The 23,251-nt window shown below is 37.4% G+C and overlaps 1 protein-coding gene across 3 annotated transcripts in view; it reads right to left on the bottom strand.

The window, feature by feature from the left end:
- LOC137274564 (ubiquitin carboxyl-terminal hydrolase 38-like) overlaps positions 1–23,251 on the bottom strand; it is a 61,547-nt gene that overhangs the window by 5,941 nt on the left and 32,355 nt on the right. For 2 of the 3 annotated variants that reach the window (XM_067807821.1, XM_067807820.1), the window contains 3 exons: positions 1,625–2,569; positions 1,062–1,163; positions 293–451 (listed from right to left, as the gene is read on the bottom strand). In XM_067807821.1, the coding sequence (XP_067663922.1) occupies positions 293–451; positions 1,062–1,163; positions 1,625–2,554 (1,191 nt within the window). In that variant the 5' untranslated portion in view covers positions 2,555–2,569. Of the gene's footprint in view, positions 1–292; positions 452–1,061; positions 1,164–1,624; positions 2,570–20,981; positions 21,062–23,251 lie in introns of those variants that run through there. The other variant, XM_067807822.1, reaches the window with a different exon arrangement.

The following is a 23,251-nucleotide window of genomic DNA, read 5'->3' on the forward strand; positions in this document are numbered from 1 at the left end:
TCTATGATCTTATTCTGAAACTGGACTCAAATCAGAAGGCAAAACTTTCCAGTAAGTCACTACTCCAAGGGTTCTGATTGAAACATGCCTTTGTAGAAAACGAATGACATCAGGGTTTCTCAGGAATGTAAACCCTTTCTTTGATAATATAGTGTATGATGTTAGTGTATGTAACCACTTTCCCTATATAAATGATAAATACTGCATGATTATCACCAGAAACCTGTTGATGCAAAAGTGAAGAGATTTTCAACTGTAAGACATTATAAGACAGTTCCAATATAATAGCTACCTTCACTGCATCCAGGATTGGGTCATAGAGGTCAGGAAAGCCTGCATGCAGCTGCATGAGTGTGTGGAGGAGCTCCACTGTGCGGATGAAATAGTGCTGACTCTCTGAGCTGAGGTCCTGTTTCATCGCCTGTAGAATCCTTGGCATCATGGGCAGGATCTGCAAAACAACAACATGACTTCTAGATTCTCTGACAGCAGTCACCAGGATCTCTGACAGCAGTCACCATGATCAGGGTAGAACTTCCAGCATATGAACTTTACTCCATCAAAACATTTCATTCTTCTTTGGAAATTTGTTTAAATAGCCCATCTCCATTGCAAAAAATATTGTTGGGCAACATCAAGATTACATTTAGTATCTCTATTATCTATATATCAGATAAAATAAGACTTGGAAAGATCTGACACTAATCCTAAATAAAGCATTATCAACTAAGCTAGGTGCAATTACTAGTAAATTATTCAGAACAATTGAAGATTTCCATATACATATGTTTAGGCATCATAAAGGTTTAAGAATGAAAAATGTTTCCTTCTAATGTCAGTTTCTGTGACTTCCCACATTTGAACATTTTATAGATGGAGGAGTTCCACCTAGTAATCATACAAGAGTAAAGGTTAAGTGCTGGCAAATCAGATCTAGAATTCAATCCAACCATTGGTTGAAGCTTGGAATCACAGGTAAGAAGCATGGCCATGCTTGTTCTCTCCCCAGCCAGTACAATATTACCTGCTTGTATGACATTAAGAAGAAACTGTAGTGTTACCTTGTGGAAGGGTTCTGGAGCATGCTGGAAACTGAGCAGCATGTGAGCCAGGATGTTGTAGCTGGCTTCTCTAAGTGGAGCATACTGAAGCTTCTCAGCAACCTGCAATGCAAACATACACAACTTAGGGAAGGTATATCAGAGCTGCAACTTCCTTCCAAATTTACACAAACTGCACTGCTTATCAAAATTATGACAAACATGTTATCGAATCAAGATGTTTGCTTCTTTGTATATATTAATCTATCTCATTTCTGTTGGTAAGCATCATATTTTCACAGCTCTTTATTTGGCCTTGTAACCTGCAGCATCTTTTGATCCCTGACCTTCATGTATGGCATACTAATTTACCAAATAACTGACTAAAGGAGTGCCATCCAATATGCCTTGAAACTTGTTCACATTTGATGAAGATTGATGTTCTATCAAAATTTCCTACAATCATGAAAATCTCATGAAGACATGTTTCCAAGCATGTCCTACCCTCAGGAAAAAATGAAACCTGGACTTAGTATGTCAGGAAGTGTCCATGAATACCTGGCTTAGAGTAACTGCCAACTCACCTGTTCTACCTTGTTGTCTGTGACAGTTATCAGAATGGTGTACTTCTTAGCTGCTGCCAACTCTTTGAGGAACATGATCACCCACTGGTCGATGTTCTTCACAGTTGGCCAGGTAAGCCAGTCAATCATCCTCTGTACAGCAGAAGTCATGCTGAAGTCGTCAATGATTGGATCACTGATGGCATTCTTCACCACTGAGCTGGCCATATCTAGTGGGATGAAGCTGACAACTGCACCAAGACAGAAGCAGGGGTCCAAGTCATCAGGTGTCGATATGATGCTGAAGATGGTCCTCAAGGAGTCCATGATGCAGTCCTTGTTGTTCTGGGACCAGATGTAATGCAGGAAATTACCAATTCGTGTTGCATCTTTCACAAATGTGATCATCTCTGGGGCTGTTTCTGGTATGGTTGCCATACTCATCGCTTGAAGGATGGTAACACAGAACTTGCTGGTGAAATCCCCCTTTGGGATGCATTCTTTGAAGTCTTCCAGAAACACAATAAAGTTATTCAGACATTTCAAGTCTGTGTGTTCTTGAACATAGCTGATGGCCTTAGCTTCAATGACCTTGAAATGCGCCTGTGCTGTTGCACTGTCTTTCAGTAGCCTCATGTTTTCATGTAGCAGAATAGGGACATTGGCCTCATTTCTGTACTTGCCAGATAGGAGGTTGACAAGGTATTCCCTGTTGAAGAATGCTTCAGCTGATGCCATGTTTGTCTTGGCCCATTCAATGTAGACCTTGAAGCCTGATGTAACCACCAGTTCAGACTCTCCATTGAGGGTCCATCCTGCTGCCAACTCCAGAACACAGGAAATCACACTTGGAGCTTGCTTCTGTCCCTTCACTGCCACAGCATCAATAAGCTCTTTCTTCATCCGCTCAGGATGGTTGGAGGAAATGATTCCCTGCAGAATCCGGTCCATGTTGTCAAGGTCATGCTGAAAACAACAAGACTATATCAGAACATATCATCCCTTCTCATCATCACAGGATATGTCCAAGTATACTTATGACATGTATTAGTATATACACAAAAAGTTATTTGTTTCTGAAATATATTATTCATGTTTATTCCTTGAAAATTTCAGAGTACAATTTGAAATAGACAATATAAGTCCTGTTTTGTAAGACTGAATACAAAGCATTATGCAAAACATATATCATTCAGAATGCATGTGCATGACAATATACAAGTTATGTCATGACATATTCATTTACATGGCATCAATAAGCTTTTTATAATCACATACCTTCATTAAAATGAAGTCTGATATAACTCATAAAAGTGTTTAGTCGATCCTAGTTATCGAGTTGATTATTGTATGTGCAAGGAATTAAAGAAAGTATCTGGGTCTTTGGCAAGTTTTGCTGTAAGAATTATATCTAACTTTCAACTTTTGGATCATGATAAATAACTTTCTCCAAAACTTCATAAGATTCAGTTGATAAAGAAGGGAGCTAACTCTGGAGATGCTATGAAATGCTTGATGACATGACCCAGTCACAATTCAAAAACTACTCATTGTTTGCAAGACAAAGTCATTACATACACACCACACTAGATGAGTAATGGTATAAAATAGTACATATAGAGGTCACAATGGACAATTCATATAACACTTATCCATAAATATCCAGCACTTTACTATCTAAACTTGTTGTGGATACAATGTACTTCTAACCCTTTGAACTAGCATATAACAGTATATTTTGACAGATCTCTGGTTCATGTTTGGTAACTTATTATACAGTGTCTTTCATTTAGAGTGACAGTCACACATACATGCCCAAGAATTCCAGCCAAGATTAAAGATTTTACCCTTCAGGAATGCAGTCAACCAACCCCTTCACCTACATTCTAATCTGGATCTTTCTATTGTAAAACATTAAACTCCTACCAAAGCCCTGATATGCAATACCCTGGGTACTGATAGTACTATCCACCCAACTAGCTCTAGTCTGGTGTAACTACTCTACTTGTTCAAACAATGCAGACAATTTCAGCACTGATAACCTTCTATATTAATTACTTCTTTGCTGACTTTGAAACATTAATCCTGTTAACCATCTGAGCTCACATACAGATTTTGATTTAGGAATGAATAATGTTGAGCTGTCAGATGTAGGTAGTAATGTGGGTCAGTTGGCTGTACTCAAAACATGCAAGTCCAGTGTTGCTGGCTTACAATGACAGTTATCTGATAACTGCAGCCTAAATACCTGTACATCCAGGTAGCAGTGGAGGGGTGTTTTATGAAGTGGTGCTGGCTAGACCTTGTAGTCACATGAATATATGCAGCAGACATGTATATGGTTAAAGCACAATAATAAACATTGCATATGTTTACAAAAAGAAAGAGTTAAATAACTGCACTAGAACCATACTGCTATTATTATAAACTTAGAGATAGTACCCATAAATACTTCTGTTTGAAATTCTGTACACTATCAGTAAAGAGGGATTGTCAAGTTATTTTGGAGCCTTGTTTTGTAGTAATGTGACAGAGTTGGCAAACAAGTTGGAGATGGTCATACCACAGACGTATTTCAGATATGTCCTCCAGCATATCAGGGATTAATCTTTGTCTAGCAGTTCACACTGATTTTATGTCCAAACTGCCATAAATACTTTTTTATGAATTCAAACCGATATCATAAGGCTAACAGGTTTTGTCTCAGTGGTCTTGGTACTATACTGAAGTTTAAAGACCAGAAGGGGCTTACACTATGTACGATGAGTTGTTTAGTGTTAAATAATAACAGGGATGATAGAAAAGCATATGAAGGCAGGCAGCTTTGTTAAACCATAAAAAGAAAAATAGTTTGAAAAATTTAAAGCAGTTCAGTGCAAATATGTCTATAACTTTCAGCATATAGAGGGAATTGTTTTGATATGAACACCAACACCATCACTTCAACAACATCATTATCCCATGAACTATGAATCACAGATTCTATTAACAACATACTCAGTTTCCAATCTGTAGACATTTAACATTCATAATCTCCACTGTACCAAGATGAGAAGGCAAGGGTTCAAACTGGTTCTTTTCCTTGAACACTGACAGACCTCAAAATTGTCTGAAAGTCTTTCTTCAAACATTCATGTCTCATTTACAAAGAACAATATAAACACAGAAGAATGTCCTGTTTAAATGTCCTTATGCCATACATCTATGACAGCACTATCAATCATTTGAAGGTCATGTTAATGCAGAAATGGAGCTACTAGAAAGAATCGTATCAAGTGGTTCACACATAATACACCAAAAATAAAAAGTTAAGCACAAGTCTATTTTAAAGAAGTGATGCTAAGGAAATGTTAGGCTAAAATAATTGGGAAGACCAAGCCATATTTAGAGAAGGTTCATCTAGTTACTACTTTAGGAATATCATAATCATTTGTATTTACAATTAAAGGAAATCCTGCTAAAGAATATGATGGTCTTGCTTTCAAAAGCAAAAATATCTATTCCCATCCTGCTTATACAACACTATTCAACTTTAGTTTCACTTGTCAAAAATGACAATCACGTGACCATATAACAGTCATTTCTGATTTTCACATTTCAAAAGATGGTAACATGTTTGAGAAAAAAAACTCCCTGTTTTCCAAAAGCCTATACATTCTGTTTAAAGTAAGAGATAATTTCAATAATGGTTTTGTTTTTAAACTGAAAAGTACTAAACCAAAGTATGATGATTGGTTTTTTTTCTGAAAGATCTCCTTTTCAGACAGCCTGTATTATTAGCATATATACTGGATGGCATTTAACTTTTTATTCTCAGTATATTATAAGATTCCAGTGACCTGAAAGATGGCCCTTGTCAGGGTTAGACAAATGCAGGGTGACATGATTTACCCAAAAACAATTCTTACAAAGATGATTCTCATGGTCCACCTAACTCCATCAAGTAACACCTCTCCCATGCTGTGATGAACACAGCAGGTGTCCTTTCATCCATGGGCTTTCACACAATGCTCAATACAACTCACTGACCAATTGACACCGCCATTGTGTGGTATTCAGTGGAGACATTTATCAGAGTGTTCCTTGTGAAAAAATCCTTGAGTAAAGATTAGAGGGTTGACAAGTTCAACAGAACATTGTGCAACTAGTTGCCTTTTAATTATTCTGACATTATACTGTGTGACCCAATCTACTAGATGTTCTAGTATGATGGGGGCTAAAATTAAAGCTAAAAGACAAATGAGTACAGCTATAACAAAACAGCCACTTTAACCTGAAAAAGCCTTTTCATCACTTCTGGCAGTTTGCTGGCTAGTTAAAAACATTCAACAGTGGTTCAACATTTACTGAGTGTGTTACATGTACTGTGCTAGGTGTGAAGTGTAAATACCATTAAACATCCTACTCTACATACACAATCAAAGAAGGATGATGTGTTTTGTTTTTCAAAATGGTACTTGTTTACCGAGGGTGCTTAATGCAAGTGATTAGTGTTCCGTAATGTATTACACACATTCATTTAGCATAGGGTTTTACTCCAAGTGAAGATTTCCCACAGTGATAGTACCAGGACATCACATTTGCAACGCATTTGAAGAACTAAATCCTGCTTCTGATTTTATACATTACTTCTTTGTAATGCATGATCACACATTACACTGTATCTCTCCCCATGGGCACTATTTCCTTTTCATATTTTGAAAACCTTTTGAACATTCTACACATGCAACCATATATTTACTGTTGCAGCAATTCAGGTTTCTGTGATATGAAAGATAACATCTTTTCCTGTACATCACTACCATAAAGGATGCCCATCATGTATCAAATGAATTAGATCCTGCGGCAGTGACTCTATTGTTAATCACAAAATCTAACAAAAGATGTGAGGCCAGATGACCTGTGAGGTGACCAGAGCAAGACTCTAATGGCTGCTGTACATTCGTCATATCGGGTTACATCACTTCCATGTTGTAGCTTCAGGGCTTTCTGCAGATTACATGTCAACATTTTCCAAGCAAGACATGCTCAGTCCAATGGCAGGATTATGGAGTTCAAATACCTCAATAGCTCATGTTTATTTGGAAGTATTTTGGAAGAATTATTTTATGTCTGCATACCCATAAATTGTGAAAACTTAACATTAGGGATACAAATACCCCGAAATGTGAACACTGAAAACATCCAGATTTCACTAACACAGATTTGCTGTCATTGTGTCGAAATGGCCTGTTTTCCATTAGTTTACATACAGTCCTACCAAGGAGTGCACAACCCAGAACTGATACAATCTACCCTGGTCAAAATAAGAAGGCAAATGTTTGAATAACGAAAGTGTATGTGTGCACTGTGACATCCATGTTTGGATAGGGCACGAACATCATAGGTATGAAAACCTTAAAAAATAATTGTCTCTGTGTTGAAGAAGCCGCTGTCCATGTAAACATGTGGATCACCCACATATCTGGAGATGAATGTGGCCTGCATCTGTTGTTTTAGATGCAAAGGGAGCAAGGAAGTTGACATCACCTGGAAAAGTATTTTCCTGTTATCCTGCTTAAATGGCCTAATGGCCTACAGAGAAAAAGCCCAAAATGGTTCCAAAACAAGGATCATAAATCGGGGAGGGACTTATCACAATGACCATTAGATCCTGGTAAGCCTAAGGGACACAACAGGGACTGCACCAACCAATAGCAAGTTTAGATATTGCGAGCATATAAACTTCACAGAGAGAACTGATTCTTATCAAGTTATTTTGTACAATTATTACATGAAACCTAGAAAATGCTTCGCAACTGGAGCATTATTTTCAACGCGTAAAGGAATTTGACGTTATTTTTCAGTGTTTCTTAAAATGACCCACTTCAAAATTATAAGGGACAGTTCATAATTTATGACTACAGGGGGTGATGATGATTTTTATGGAATTGCATGTACAATGTGAATGACCCCACCTAAAATTTATGCACAAAGTCAGCAACCTCCTCGCTTGTCATGTACAAAATCAACATCCCCCATAGCATGTGTACAAAACTGATGACACCCACCTCCCCAGAACAAAATGGGTGACCCCTCCTCAAAGGTACCATCTCCCCACTCACCCACCCCAAGCAATAAACTATGAACAGTACATAAGGTGACCATCAACAGCATATTGTTACTTGCATTTGATGATTTCATCATATTGGTGAAGGTTGTAGGTCAAGGCCTAGCAGTTGTATGTTAATATTTTTGACAGGTCAACAGCAAAAGGTAAGCTAGCCTTAGGGTTCATGACCCACTTCACATAACTGGGTTGGCAAGTTGTAACTGACCTGGAGAAGCATGACCTGCTCTGATCATACACGACTCAGGCATCAGGCTACCTCCTGGGTAGCTCTGGTGATGCTGATGAATATTCATTGACCTTCTCCAAGTATTTGCTAACAAACCCGTGAAGGTCCTGGGGTAGAATAGACCTTCAGCAACCCATGCTTGCCATAAAAGGTGACTATGCTTATCGTAAGTGGCAACTAACGGGATCAGGTGGTCAGGCTCGCTGACTTGGTTGACACATGTCATCGGTTCCCAATTGCACAGATCAATGCTCATGATGTTGGTCACTGGTTTGTCTGGTCCAGACTTGATTATTTACAAACCTCCGCCATATAGCTGGAATATTGCTGAGTGCAGCGTAAAACTAAACTCACTCACTCACACTAACAAAAATTTGCTATCTATCTATTTTGGTAGCAAACAATGTCACACAAAACTGAATTTACATGCATGTGTAATACTCAGTGTCATTGGCATTATAACAATGACAAATTTGTTATAACACACCATGTCAACTTAATAATTTTATAACATATTTGTTATAAAAAAACAAGTCAAACCTGATATAACCTACCCATGCCAAACATGTTTTAACCCATCATGGCTCAGCTTATGAAAATGGAACCTTAGGTAGACAAAAATAGGTTGCATCTGCAGCTCAATGCACAATGACAAATAAAGTCTGGGGTTTGTACTGATAAGAACTCTATAACAAAAGTATACTGTATCTGATATGAACATTTTATCTTACATGAAATCATCATAAATTTCAAAACACAAACATTCTGACACTGTTTGTGTAGTCATCAGAATCACTGCTCCAAGCATGCTACTCATGAGTCTGTTCTCTACCTGAAGTCTGTGTTCCTTGAACAGCAAAATATCAGCATGCACTGTGTACAAGTTGGTTTAAGTTTGAGGTTGCATTCTGCAGTTCCAGGTTGTTCTAGTGCAAGTTGCAAATGCTTAAATGGAGCCCTGCCTATCCATGTCATTGTTGTTTAACACAGCACTCAGCTATATTCTAGCTATAGCCTATCCATGTCATATTCATTACAACACATAAACGCCATATGTGCTATACGTGTGATAACACATACTTTGATGTACTTGGTATACATGAAAGGAAGTCATAGGCCAGGTTAACATACACACATTGATTGAAACACCATAATTTAGTCCTCGACATACATCAGCACAGAAACATACATCAGCACAGAAACACATTAACTGAAGCACTGTCATCTCCTTGTGCCCCAGGGCATCTTTCCAGAAACAATTTAATCCCACCAACGTACCTTCAATATTCTTCACAGACTACCCCTAGTTGTAGTACTACCATCCCTTTGTGAAAGAAGGCCCAGCTCCGTAAACATGACAGATTAAAACTTGTGATGACATAAGACATTGTCCTCACCAAAGATATTATCACAGAAAGTACAGAATAGGTGGTCATGGGCTTGACCAAACCTGACCAAGACAATTGAGTCAGTTAGGACATCTCTTTGATGTATGCTATACAAATCTTCAACATCAATATCATGTTTTAGGTGGAAAGGGAGGTAAAAGGAAGATCACCTGTGTTGTTTAACCTTAAACAAATCCTGGACGTTTCATAACCACTATGTAAACTAATGATGGTTGAAGTTATAGGGAGCAATAGCTATGACAATGGAAGGGACGCACAGTGTATGTGCCTCAAGGGATAAGCTGGTTATGGTTCAACCGGGTCAGACTTGGTACAATTTCTGGAAACGTCATGACCGCAGGCAGAAATATTATCTTTAACATCTCACTTATCTCTTGCTCCAGAGGTCACCGTGTGATGCCATGAACATGGGGCAAGCATGATTTGATCATTATTAATCTGAGTTTATCTACATACACTACTTGTTTCAAATTATCCTAAGAATAGGTGTGCACAGATGGAAAGAATGTTTTTCCTGTATAACTGCGATGTTCCTAGAATCACTAGAATTATTGTTTGTCATCACATTATAAGTTAAGGTATGGCACAGATTCACTTTGGATAATAATGCAACCAAGCGTGTTAACTCACTCTAACTTCAAGTATGACATGAATGGAACAAGCATTTTCAAGATATATGTTGTACTGAGTCTTGCCTACCAGACTGTACATGGTGTATATACAAAACCATGCAGTCTCATCTTTCAGCATTATAAGAGGAAGTGTGATGGATCACCAGGAGATAATAGCAATGTCAGATGTTCAGGGTGTAACTTCACAAGCATATGAAGAATGTACCATAAAGTCAATTATATTTAAGATCCAAATGAATTATGAGGTTTTTGTTCTTGAACTCCTTGAACAGTAAAGAGGCTGTACAGGTAATGAATGAGAAAGGCTGATGGCAAAGGTTTACCACTCAAGTGAAACCTGTAAGTTGCTTATCAGGTGTTCTGGGATTCAATCATGATCATGACACAACAAAGGGACATAACTCTATAAAACAAATGGTGGTCCTTCACAGGACCATACATTCAAACCTGACATTTTCAAGACATATGCTCAACATGCTGAATGAAATACTACAATAAACAAACTGTTCAAAGACAATATTTGAGTCATCCATTGTTATCGTTTTTTTGCTGACCCTGGCCAACTTTTTTACTTCAAGATTAAACATGTCTGCAAACTAAACTCAATCCTGAAAGAAATAATCACATTATATATAGCTCTGACCATATTTCACATGAAACCTATCATGTCAAAATCCACAAATATCTCTGCCTCCACTAGACAATCAGATGACTGTTTGAACAAGATCACATGTCTGACACCCAGTAGTGCCTCAAAGTATTTAAGTAAACAGTTATATCTTTCATAACACATGCTGACACCATCTAGTCTGAAAATATATATATATTGTCCACAGTTCTTTATCAAAACGTTCAAAATAGAAGGTCTGACCTAATTCATGGAAACTGAGCAATAGGTAAAATTAACTTGGATATTTACTGCAAGGAAACCTTGGAATATGTTAATACATCACAATGTATTTTACATCCCTTGCTTCAGTGAATGAGGTAACTGAATATGATCACTCAAACAAAGTAAACTGTCAGAAAAGGATAATGAAAGAATTCAAGTATGTCCAGTTTATAAAATATGCATCCAAAATAAGCTACACATCTCAGTTTGTCTGTTGTTGGGGAAAAAGTACACTCTGTGCTACACAGCATTTGAGGAATTATACCTCCTGCTATGATCATCACTATCAAACATGACTGTAAAGATATCTATCCAAAACGTAACTTGTGCTCTCCATGTCACAGATAAATAATGTTGTGCGCTGTTATGTGAAGGTCTGCCAGACCTGTGAAAGCACTGGGGGCATACTCTCTTCCAGCATACAATCAGCAATGTTAAAGCAATCCAAGACAAAGTATCAAACATGGACAGTCATAACAACATTTCTTTTCCACAATGAGGACCAGACCAACAATAAATTACTGCTGGAGTACCTTGCAAATACAAGTGTCAGTTTTACTCATGAAAGAAATCATCATCAGATTTTGGAGCCTGAGCTCCCATGAAGTCAGGACCAGACAACCAAATGATTCTGTCGCATTCAGATTCATGTCATCAATCATATTAGTTCTTAAAAGGGTTTCCACAGGGGGGTTTACAGTAAAAATGATATTTATTTTACCCAAACCAGTGTGTGACACTTTGGAGACTCCTTAGAACAACACATGGAAATATCTACTTGTCTAGTTTGCCTTCTTAGACTAGAAAGTTGTAACAATGATAATAGATACAGTCAATCTTTATGTTGAACTTCAAGGGACCTGGAAGAAAGGTCAAGTTGTTCAAGGTATAAGTTACCTTGCAAAAAGAATTATAAAAAAAGCAAACTACATGTCATTAGAGATCATCATGTTCTATTAATGATGGGTTCTACTCATTTAACAATTGTCATCGGCAGTCATGTGAAAACAGTTAAGTAACAGAATGCTTAGAAGTCAGCTTGCACCTCTGATGTAAGCTAAATAGGCCTTGATTGGATACTGGCATGTTGTGAAAGGACATTCTGCATAACTGCATTAACTGCAGTGAGGTAGGTCAGCTGTTGATGAAAGTGTGTATGTACATTGTTAATATTTTGAAAAGTTTGAGCCATCAGAGTAATTTCATGCCTAATTGGGATGCCCTTGACTCCCAAAGTTTGAACCTGGGAATTTGCCACACCCAAGTTTGCCACAACTAGGTATAAAATTTGATTGTTTAAATGCTTAATATTCATGATTTTATGTAAAAGATCCCTTTCTTACATTACAAAAATTTTCAGCAGCAGAGTAATTATATCAACCTGATACCAATTAATTCATATCACTGGCCCTGGTTGCAAGACTGATGCACATGGATAATATTGTCCAACACTACTTACATTTATCACAGTGTAACATCTTGACTTCAGTTTAGAGCATGAGAGTTTACTACTGCCACTGCATGTCAGTGATTAATGCTGTTATTGTGTTGCTACTTGATGTTCTTCCCTGTCATCTGAAAGTGGCACAATTTATAACACACTCCAACTTTAAATGCATGACCATCACATGTTCATCTTTAATAGAACTGGTTATCCACCAACCATTCGGTCATCACATGAAACACTAAAGGACATATCGTTTTTGTCAAAATCATTGTTTATATGATGGTGACATAATACTGCTGAATATATTCTGATAGCAAGCTGGTTACTGACATGAAATGGGCTTCAAGTGACCTATGAACAAGATGTCATGTCTCCAGGCTGATCTTCTTGCATAGAGGCAAACTTTGGTGTGGTCTACTGGATAGAGCACCTGTCCAGAAGGAGGCAGAAAGTAGACAGACTTGCACGTAGTATGCATGGCATAAGATAGGGACTGATAAGCCAACAGCTTGTATACAGTGTCTGTGTTAAACTGTGGCCTGGTATCCCTGAGGGCAAGCTCTATAAATCCTGAAGTCCTGACCAGACACACACAAGCCACTATTATTTAAGTAGAATTTACACAATGTTACACCCCATTTCACCTCGTCTTATCAGCTATGGAAACTATTGCACAAGGATGGCGTGTCCTGGCGTGTCTCTTAATTTATAGCAGATATAGAACATGGACATGGACTATCATTAAATCTCCAGGGTATGTAGTTGACAGTAGACATATAGTAAGTATAAAGTGGGAAAATTATGTGGACAAGAGAAAATAATATAGAGAATTCACCTTGGGGTTTTTCTTCAATCAATGATGTTTTTATAGTTAGCGATAATTGATTTATCGCCTGGTGTCAGTGGCATGGCAAAAAGAACACTGATAAGAAAATCGAACATACTAACATTCTAGGATTGCAAGCACTTGTTTAGGTCCTGCGTGTATGAACCACTTCTATGCTTACGTCAACAGGCAACTTTCAATGAGAAGACTCCAGTTGTATCCGTATTGACTGTTGAATCCAAATTTTCCTTTTTCAGTGATCCTTGTTTTATCAAACAATGTGAAACAAATCTTATCATGTACTGTTGTGTGAACACACTGTGCAACAATCTTGATCTCTTTGTGTCATCATGACACTGCTCTGATGGGGACCTGTTTACTGGTCTGTTGCAGTATTTAGGTTCTGTTGAAACAGATTCACACTTTTTGTTATTTATGTTCAGCCATAAACAAAGATGGCTCTTCATAAAATGTCACTGTTGTTATTCTTGGTAACCTCCCAGCTCCAATAAGCATACCCTGCCCAACTTCTAGCACAATTTGTAAATACTGTTTTTGTTTAAGAACAGACCTATACTAAGATCAAATATTTACATGACAGTAAGTTTTTCATGAGTCTTAAAGGAACAAGCAGGCAGAGGAAATACTTTCCTAGTAACCATTACCAAACTATATTCGCAACTACTCTCATTCTCTGAATTGAACTTCTTGTTAATGTTTTTAACAACCAAGCCCCTTCACCAACCTTTTAAGTACTTGTTTTGACGAACACAGTACCTATGATTTGTTATGTCTCCATGTTTCTGTAGATTTCTAGGTTATTTCACTGCCTGTGATTGATACATTTTGAATTAAATAACTGATGCTCAAGAGTATCAATACTTTCACACCTGTCACTACCAATAAGCCTTCTAAAAGCCACACACGGTTACGGTTCAACAAATTCCGAATAGGATACTACACAGTATGTTTCCAAGCTCATGTGGCAAGAGGAGCATGAAGTGAGGCTGTGATCATCGAGAGAGGTAAACATGTTGACACCACGTAAAACCTTACATGGTCCATCACAACAATCACAACATGTGTATCCAGATGTGGACATTCAGGAAATGATCACATTACATGCACTGTGAAGCAGCCATTCACACTACTATCGGCAACAGAAACAGATGGGGGAAAAAGCATACTCAACATGAAAACTGCCAACACATTTACAAAGACTGAGTACCTCTGTCTGACAAACAAAAGTCCAATTAAGACCCCAAAGCCTATCATCAAACCAGGAGTGAAAAATCTTTTGCTTGTATACAAACATTTCTCCTGCTGTAGCCCATAACAAGATGTGTGTATGACATGGAAGAGTGGGTGAGTCACTTGGAGGGAACAAGGGTGAGTCAGTGAGACCATGACCATGAGAGCTGGTGAGTCAGTGACTGAGTGACTGTGAATGTGCCAGTGGATGAGTGAGGGAATGAATGACCTAGAGTGGATGAGTGACTGAAAGTGTGTGACTGTGTAACTGACAGTAGTTTCGTGACTGGGACAGATGGACAGTGTGTGTCTGTTACGATGATAGTGGGTGAGTGAGTGAGGGAGTGGGTTAGTGACTGAAAGGGTGGGTGAGTAAAGAAGTCTCTTGTGACGGTGGTTCAGTCCATGATGGAAGGGTTAGTCTGTCACAGTAACAGTAGATGAATGTTTCTTACAGTGGGTGAGTGAATCAGTAGTGGGTGAGTTATTATGACTGGTGGTGAATCTGTTACAGGAAGGGTGATTCTGTCACAGTAATGATAGGTGAGTCTTACAATAGGTGAGTGACTGATAGAGAGTGAATGAAAGACTGATGGACTGAGAGTGCTTCAGTGGCTATGAGTGAGTGACAAACCATTAACAAGAAAAATCACTGTGGATGACAATTCATACCCTACAGAACACAATAACACACAAGATGCTTCGTGATAACCAAGACATTTGCCTTTCCTTTACTGTCACCAATCACACTGAAGTACATGAAACTAACTTTTCATGAACTCCTTTCCATTATGCTCTTACAAGCAGGCCCTGGGGGCAAAGTCTACCCCCTAATCACATATATTTACACAACATTGGACTTCTTGGCATAAAAATGCTGTTACAAAATATTACTCTATCCTACCTGACACAACCTCAATTTCTCACATTGGCATGTTTAGAGAAAATACCAAACTGACAGAAGCAACATGATGATCATTCACCTCGGAATGTGAAAGTGTGTCATGGTCACCAATCAAGAACCTGGTAATCAGGAAACCATGTACATACTTACACACTCAATCATACTCTAGTATATCGACTTGGAATCAAGGTTACTTTTCTACAACTTCAGAAGTTTTCCCATGGAATTTTGTGACTTGACTGAACCACTGTCTGCTTATGATGAACTGGTAACTTGACATTCAACAGACATTTGATTATGACACAGTTTCTCTTACTGGAGGGCATTTATCTGAAAAAAGTAATCACCAGTATTGTATTCTTATTTTCTTCTCATCTCCTAGTCTTACCCATCTGACTTCTATCCAGTCAGCACTCACACCCTTCTCACACCACTGGCTTGACTTATTTCAACTCTAGCGACCGACATGAAACCACTTCTCAAATCTCGACTTGCCCCTTTCCACTCTAACAGCCTGCACTCACCCATTTCTCATACCTTTCATCACATCATATAACCTTCTCACCTAAAGAAAATGAAGACATTAGAGTGAACCTCTACTACAGAACTACACTTGACATCATTAACTTAAGTATGGAGACTAACAATTTCAGGATTTGTCAACTTTTAGGAGAGCAGTTTGGTATTTTGATAAGGCACAATAGTGTTAATTAACAACAGAGTAGACAAGAAAGAAACTGTCGTAATGATCAGATTAGCTGACATCAAAGTCAGTTGGATGTGCCCAAAGTCTAGCCTCATGTACTTCTTTGTGAATGTGATAAACACTTTGTGAAGGAAACGCCATTGTAACACGCACCTGTGTGTATGACTAAAGACTATATATTGGGCCCACGTCAAAGGAAGAACATGTTTAGTGGAACAATAAGACTTTTCATGCAAATAATATAATACATCTGAGTCTGTGTACTGATACTTTTGTCTACTTTCTCTTTCAGTATAAACCATGGGCTGGGGTGTATTGAGCATCTTGGTCATAACTGAGCTGAAATTCCCATGATACCTTTACAGGAGGTTGTCACAGCAAATTTATTCTGGAATGTCATTAAGACAAGTATTCTGTAGTGTCAACAGAATTTGGAATAATAATGCATAATTCTGTTGTTAGTACAATGTTTCCTCATACAAAGTATTTCTTTTCTCCCTGCATCTACATAACATGAAACACCAGTCAAAATGTTATGCTATGTTATGGTGCCCATTTATATGCATATCCAGGTGATACCAGTATTCAACAAACTAATTTCAACCTCAGGTAAGATAAGATGAGATAATGTCTTTATTATCCAAATGGAAATTTGTTCACTAAGTAAGTTCCATACAAAAGCACTGACTGTCCATAAAGCCAAGTTTCCTATACTGTGAGCCATCTTAGTGTCACATGTATGTTCAGTAGTTACAAACATTGTAACGCTAAGGATGTCATCGTGGACCTAGCTTAAGTAGGTGCCGGATCAGTGATGACAATGACTATATCATACCTCCAGATGCCGCACACAAACAACATTCCCTGCACCCACTCAGCAGTGTCTTGGTTCTGTATGAGTACACATCACATGACGCAGACGACAATAACACAACATACTTTCAGTCAAACTCTTCAGTGTATGTATTAATAAAGAATACATATTAAAACTGTTTTCCTGTACTCCTAGACACATATGAATAACTAGTTTCAGGTGTCTGGAGTGATAAAGAGTAGAGAAGACTAAGAAGACACCTTAGCCAACTATTTTGTCATTGAGGCCTTGTGGGGCAAACATGCAGAGTCTGAATATCCACCTAAATAAAGTGATAAAGGGTCGGGTTAAGTTGAAAAATTCTATTTGTTACTCATGAATCAGATGTTTTTAATATGATCACGTGTATTGCACAATATTGCAATAAAACTGATATGCCAATACACAGTTCTGTGAATGACAACTAAAACTCAATTCACACAACACTGGCAATGTCTTTTTTGAATAGAACTGCCTACATTTTGATGTAATCCTAAATGTTCTACACAGATATATTGTTGATATAACAATCAGCTAAATGAGACACAAGTGACATGAAACAAATAAACCAGTGCTATTTAGAGACATTATGCCAAAAGTCTCATACTAACAGTCATGCTGACACACCCAGTTTGCCATGGATTGTTGAAAGTCGTTCATCGTTCAGTCTCAATAATCTGACACAGAGATCAGCTTATTCTGGTCATCGGAAGAAGTGGGGAAGTGGTCACTCTCCTATGGTAATGGGGAATATTACAAGCATATTTGCCATGTGAATGTCAGTTAATAAACAAAGGAAAGAAGGTTCTTGAGAAACATGCAGAAGTTGATATTCAGAAATAAGACAAAATGTTATGTATGTCAACTTCTTTATTGCTTACACAACATTTCTGGGCTATTCATTGTCCCTTCTTCATGTGGAAGGAAAGAAGAAACAGACTCACAATAAGAATACCTAATTATTTTCATTGAATTTACTACAACATTCACACAAAACTGTTATTATCTGTCTTGTAGTTTTATCATCAGTGGCTAATACCTAATTTTGATTACAGTATTCACAATTTAGTGGGGTCCTTTGATCCATGTGTTTTGATGGTAGAGAGTGTGATTTGTCTCAGTTGGTGTCATGGTATTATCACCAGTGGTAATAATACTTACTTTTGATAACTGTATTAACAATTTAGTGGGGTCCTTTAATCTATGTGTTTAGCTTGAAGAGAGTGTTATACTTTAAAAATAACACCTGAAAAACTTCAAAACCTAATCAATAACCAAAGACAAACATGTTTTGTTCTATGCTATACTCAGCAATAGCCTAGTTATTTGATGTTGGTTTGACCAAATGAATCTGGTGGTTGACATTATGAGTATCTATCCATGCTTTTGAGATGCAATAACATGCAATCAACCAAATGAGCCAACCACTCGATGCATTTCATCATGTCTTACATCAACATATATTCTTCCCTGGTATGCCTGTGGGCTGACATACAAGTAAATGCATAAGATTAAGACTAAGACAGTGATAGGGTGGAGGAGCTTACATACTGAATGTGTCCTCAATGCATAAAAACATGAAAGGCTGGGAAAATATTCCTCCCACACAGAACAAATAACAGTCCAGCCACGCCCCTCTGCACCGACCTCAACTACTGTCCATACATTCCATATCAGCTTACTCCCATAATAATGGTGGGTATGCCAGGCCATTTGAGTTGATTACATTGTCAAATGCTATAAACCACACCAGTATAAGAGCTGGGTGTTGGACTGGGTACACAATATAAAGGCAGCACTTGAACTGTTTCTGGGATGACAGCTACACCTAGGTTTATAGTACCCAGACAGGTGCTATTGAAAGGAGCTTAGTATTTTGATCATGGAAAATTATGAAAGAAGCTAACACTGTTCTTCCAATAAACATTACTGCTTCATGTAGGTGACCTGCTTTAAGCTCACTTACTCTTGTATGGGTATGACACTGTTTCACTGAATCACATACCCCCGTTGAAGACATATTAGTCATACACACATACATATTGCTTTTCTTTACAATATGATAGTAAAACCAATGTTTATACGCAGCTTTAGTAACACATTCCTTTTGAAGACCTGCTAAATTTGTTCCTAAAATATATAAATGTCCCAATTAATTGATTATATGCTTATCATTTATCATCACTGAGGACAGAACTTACCAAAATTGTATGAACAGAACAGTATTTGATTATTCTATCATACCACCTGCCATATATTCCAAGTCTGGAATCCTCACAACCTACAGACAACAGTCACAGAACATAAACAACTGGGTAGGGTGGTTCACAATGACATCATTGCATTGTGCTATACTAAGTTAGATGCAACTATCATGTCATAGGTCAACATATAAATATTATGTTTCACAGTTAGAAAGGTGGACTGTCTGTATTGTGGTAGGGTAGACAGATAGGTGTAGTTTTGGATGTGTGCAGTATTACAGAGCATGGCAGAATTACTGCAGGTTGTGTTCATCTTTCTTATATACACCATGAGCCTGTCATATTGGAACAGGTGCACTGAAAGCCATGTAGTCAAAGGCATTGCAGGTTTTTGTGTAGTGTCCCTTGCACAGCAGATTGATCGATCGAGTTTGGTTTTATGCAGCTTTTAGCAATATTCCAGCAATACCACGACGGGAAACACCAGAAATGGACTTTGCATATTGTACCCATGAGATGAATCGAACCCAGATCTTCTGAATGACAAGCCTATGCTTAAACCAATAGGCTACCCTATTGAAAAAATCTATGATTGAACGTTTGAATCCCAGTTCAACCTGTTTAAGTCTCTAGGTTTTGTCAGCTCCATGCCGATGCTAATGGGTTTTACAAATGTGGTCAAAGTATCTACACTAAACTGACTAATAGCCATGACACAATAGGAACAGTTCGAAGTAATACTAGTCCAATGTCATTCACTATCATAATGTATCATGACATTTAGCCCCTATGTATGTCAATGCAGTCTGAGGTTTTGGCCCCTAGCCTAAAGGCAAACTCAAACATTTTTCATCTAATAGGTTGGGGCATGGACTGTCTAATGTTTTCTTGACATTTGTTGTGAATGACACTTGTGCAAAGCTGGAAATCTAAAATAACCTCTGACAAGGAACCAGGAACCCTTCCTGTACTCTACAATATTCAACACCTACATATTATCTACAACCCTTTCATTGTTGCTGTTGAAAACTGTTTATGTTTGTTTGTTTATCGAGGTCCATGTACATCCTGATATCTCACATGAAAAACTGGTTTACACGAACTATATTTATAATTAAAGCCAAAATAAATTATTAATTACATTTTCATTGATGACATGATTTCATTTCATTTGAAACATTTTAAATATACAGTAAACAATATGTTAAAAGCATGTGTTTATGATAACTATCTCATGATACTATTCACAAGGAAGTATGAAGTGTACTTGGTGGGATTGCAATGACCTTTATAAGGGGAAGAAAGTAGGCAATACTTGTAGTCAGTTGTGAGTCTGCAGGTTTGTTTGCTTTATACTGCACTCAGCCATATTCAAGCAATGCAATGACAGTCTGTATATATCAAATCTGGACAAGATAATCCAGTGACTGACATCATGAGGAGCATCCACCTACATTGGAACACAATGATATACAGTTAAACCCTGTTTACTCGGACCCCACATATCCAGAAACTCTGCCTTCCGGACGATTAAGGTAAACTACAATGTAATTGTACTGTATATAACACTTATAAATCGACCCCTACTATCTGTCATGATGCAAGTTAAAAATAGCCTGCAACATGATCTAAGTTTACTTTCTGCAGAATGCATAAGTTTGACGTGATTCCATATGTTTTTAAGGCATTTAAAATTTAAAAAAAAGAATGTGCAATTGGCAAAATAGAGACTTTTTGTCATCGATTTACATTTTTCATCTAACTTACCACTTGAAGTTCAACATGCTACATGATTACATCCTGACAACCTGACAAATGGTAACCTGCGTTCCGTCTTCCATGTATCATCGGTACACTTATATGTTATGATGATTCACTGCCATTACAATTGACTATTAGTATATTCATATGCCTACCTTCACTTGTTTGATCCAGCTAACTGAACCTCTTGCTATCCGGACGATTTTCAAGTGAAACCAAAACGTCCGGATAAACGGGGTTCGACTGCACATAAAACAGATCAGCCAACTACAACATCCAATCATATTAGCTAACAACAAGCACAGATTAGTGGAGGGAAGTTACTTGTCCATAACTTGTGGACAATAAAAAGATGAGGGGTGGACATCTGGAAGTGGCTATTTATTACATTATGTACCATGGGCCTGTGGCCTTGCACAACAGCTGAACAAGATTCATCTAATATCCAGTGATACAAGACGACATGGAAATGAAATAATACATCTGCCATAACTTTGACAGAATCATACTAATTTTCCACATTCAGTCAATGAGATACCAATATACCTAAGATATCCAAAGTAAGGTATATCTCAATCCCAAAGGATACCTCAGTTGAAAAAAACAGAGCGCAAAGCAAGTAAGAAAAGGGATCAATATTTTACAGTTCATATCATCAAAATTATTTGTTGTAATATATCTAGGCATATAGTACACAATGTTTTAAAATTAACATGAAAAACAAAGGGTCCTGATATAACCTTAATGTTAAAAATACAGATGGGTGGGGATTGGAGAGATAACCGCCTTATAACAAATGTGCAAAGAATGCATAGTGCTCTGCACAACAACGTAAAACCTTTTAACAAACTCAGTGTGATGCTAATAGATAATTCAAACACAATAGGAAAAAACATCACACTCTCTTACATTTGATGTATATCATAATATGTATGTTACCACAAAAGATTATCAAGGTTGCATTCAGAAGAAAAAAAGATGATGCACATTATTACACATACTGGTATGTCAGATTACCCGACAACAAATACAAAACTTGTATCTGCATGTATGCATCATAATATCAATACAGATTACATACTAAAGGCAGTATATCTCAAGAATAGCACCCTACTGAGCATATCACTCTGATAGTCACATTATATATAGCTTGAGATTAATAGTATTAGAAACAAAAGTGTTGATGTCCATCAGGTTTTTCTTAAATAGTTATTAATGTATACCATTAAAAAGTAGGGGATATTCCATTTTGCGACCATGCCACTAGCCAATGCCAATGCATTTTAGAAAATGTACTATATACCCATACAGATGAAACATTTCCAAAGGAATGGAATAAATTGTCACATTTTCCCTTAATTTTCTTCATTATCTTTCATCATTTGCATTTATCTTTTGCATCTTGCAAATACAATATCCCCTACTTTATTTTGAAGGTACCATATAGTATACATGATATGAAGATCCAAAAGTGTGACCCCTAAACTTTTACTGAACACTGTCAAAATACCAGATATAAGTTATTTGCATTTTGAAATTAACCATGGAAGTCAAGTATCCTTGACATAACCATGATGTCAAACTGAAAGATTTAGGGGTCCCCAGAATCAAATATGGTAAGAGAAGACAGCATGTACAGCTGAACTATCTAGGTGTTGAGACAGAACACAGACATCATAAATCTCTGTGTCGGAAAACAAGCACCATACATGTATACTGATGCTTGTCATATGTTGCTGTACATCTCTTGTGAGTTGTTGTAATATATATGTAGTTGTCAATTCTATTCTACATTTTAAACATCAACAAAAAGACAATAAAACCCAAAAATGTCCGTTCGTATGTTCAGTGAAATTAAGAAGACCTAGGGTCCTTAAATCTTTTGCTTACAGTAACCAAATCTTGGGGCCATAACTTCTTCAGCTAACAATAGGATTACAAACAGGTGCCCCTGGCTGCTTAGTTTCAAACACTATCTGTTTCTGGCCGGTAGTTAGCCGGGAGAGAACATGTAACATCAGCTATTCACATGACTCTTACACTACATGTAAGCAAACGCTAAAAGCTACAGTGTTTTGAACATGAACCGATCACATCCAAAACCCTGACACACTATCATTACTTCAACACTACTATCTTTTCACTATTATCTACTAGTATCTTTTACACACCTACTTATGAAAATAAAAAATGTCACAGCTGACATTTGTCAATGCAGTATGAGTATCAGGCACAGCTTTGAAAATGCACTGCTTAGAATTCAAGACTGAATGACCACTCAGGTAGTAATGTTTCTAAATGGAAGTTTCTCACATGTGACAGTTTTGGGAAGACAGGGACATTAATTCAACACTACTAAGGAATCAGTTCCAAGCCATTTATGCATATATCCTATGACATATGTATCAGTGTCTGGTATACATGT

Source organism: Haliotis asinina, chromosome 2, assembly GCF_037392515.1.
Source record: "Haliotis asinina isolate JCU_RB_2024 chromosome 2, JCU_Hal_asi_v2, whole genome shotgun sequence".
Lineage (NCBI taxonomy): Eukaryota > Metazoa > Mollusca > Gastropoda > Lepetellida > Haliotidae > Haliotis > Haliotis asinina.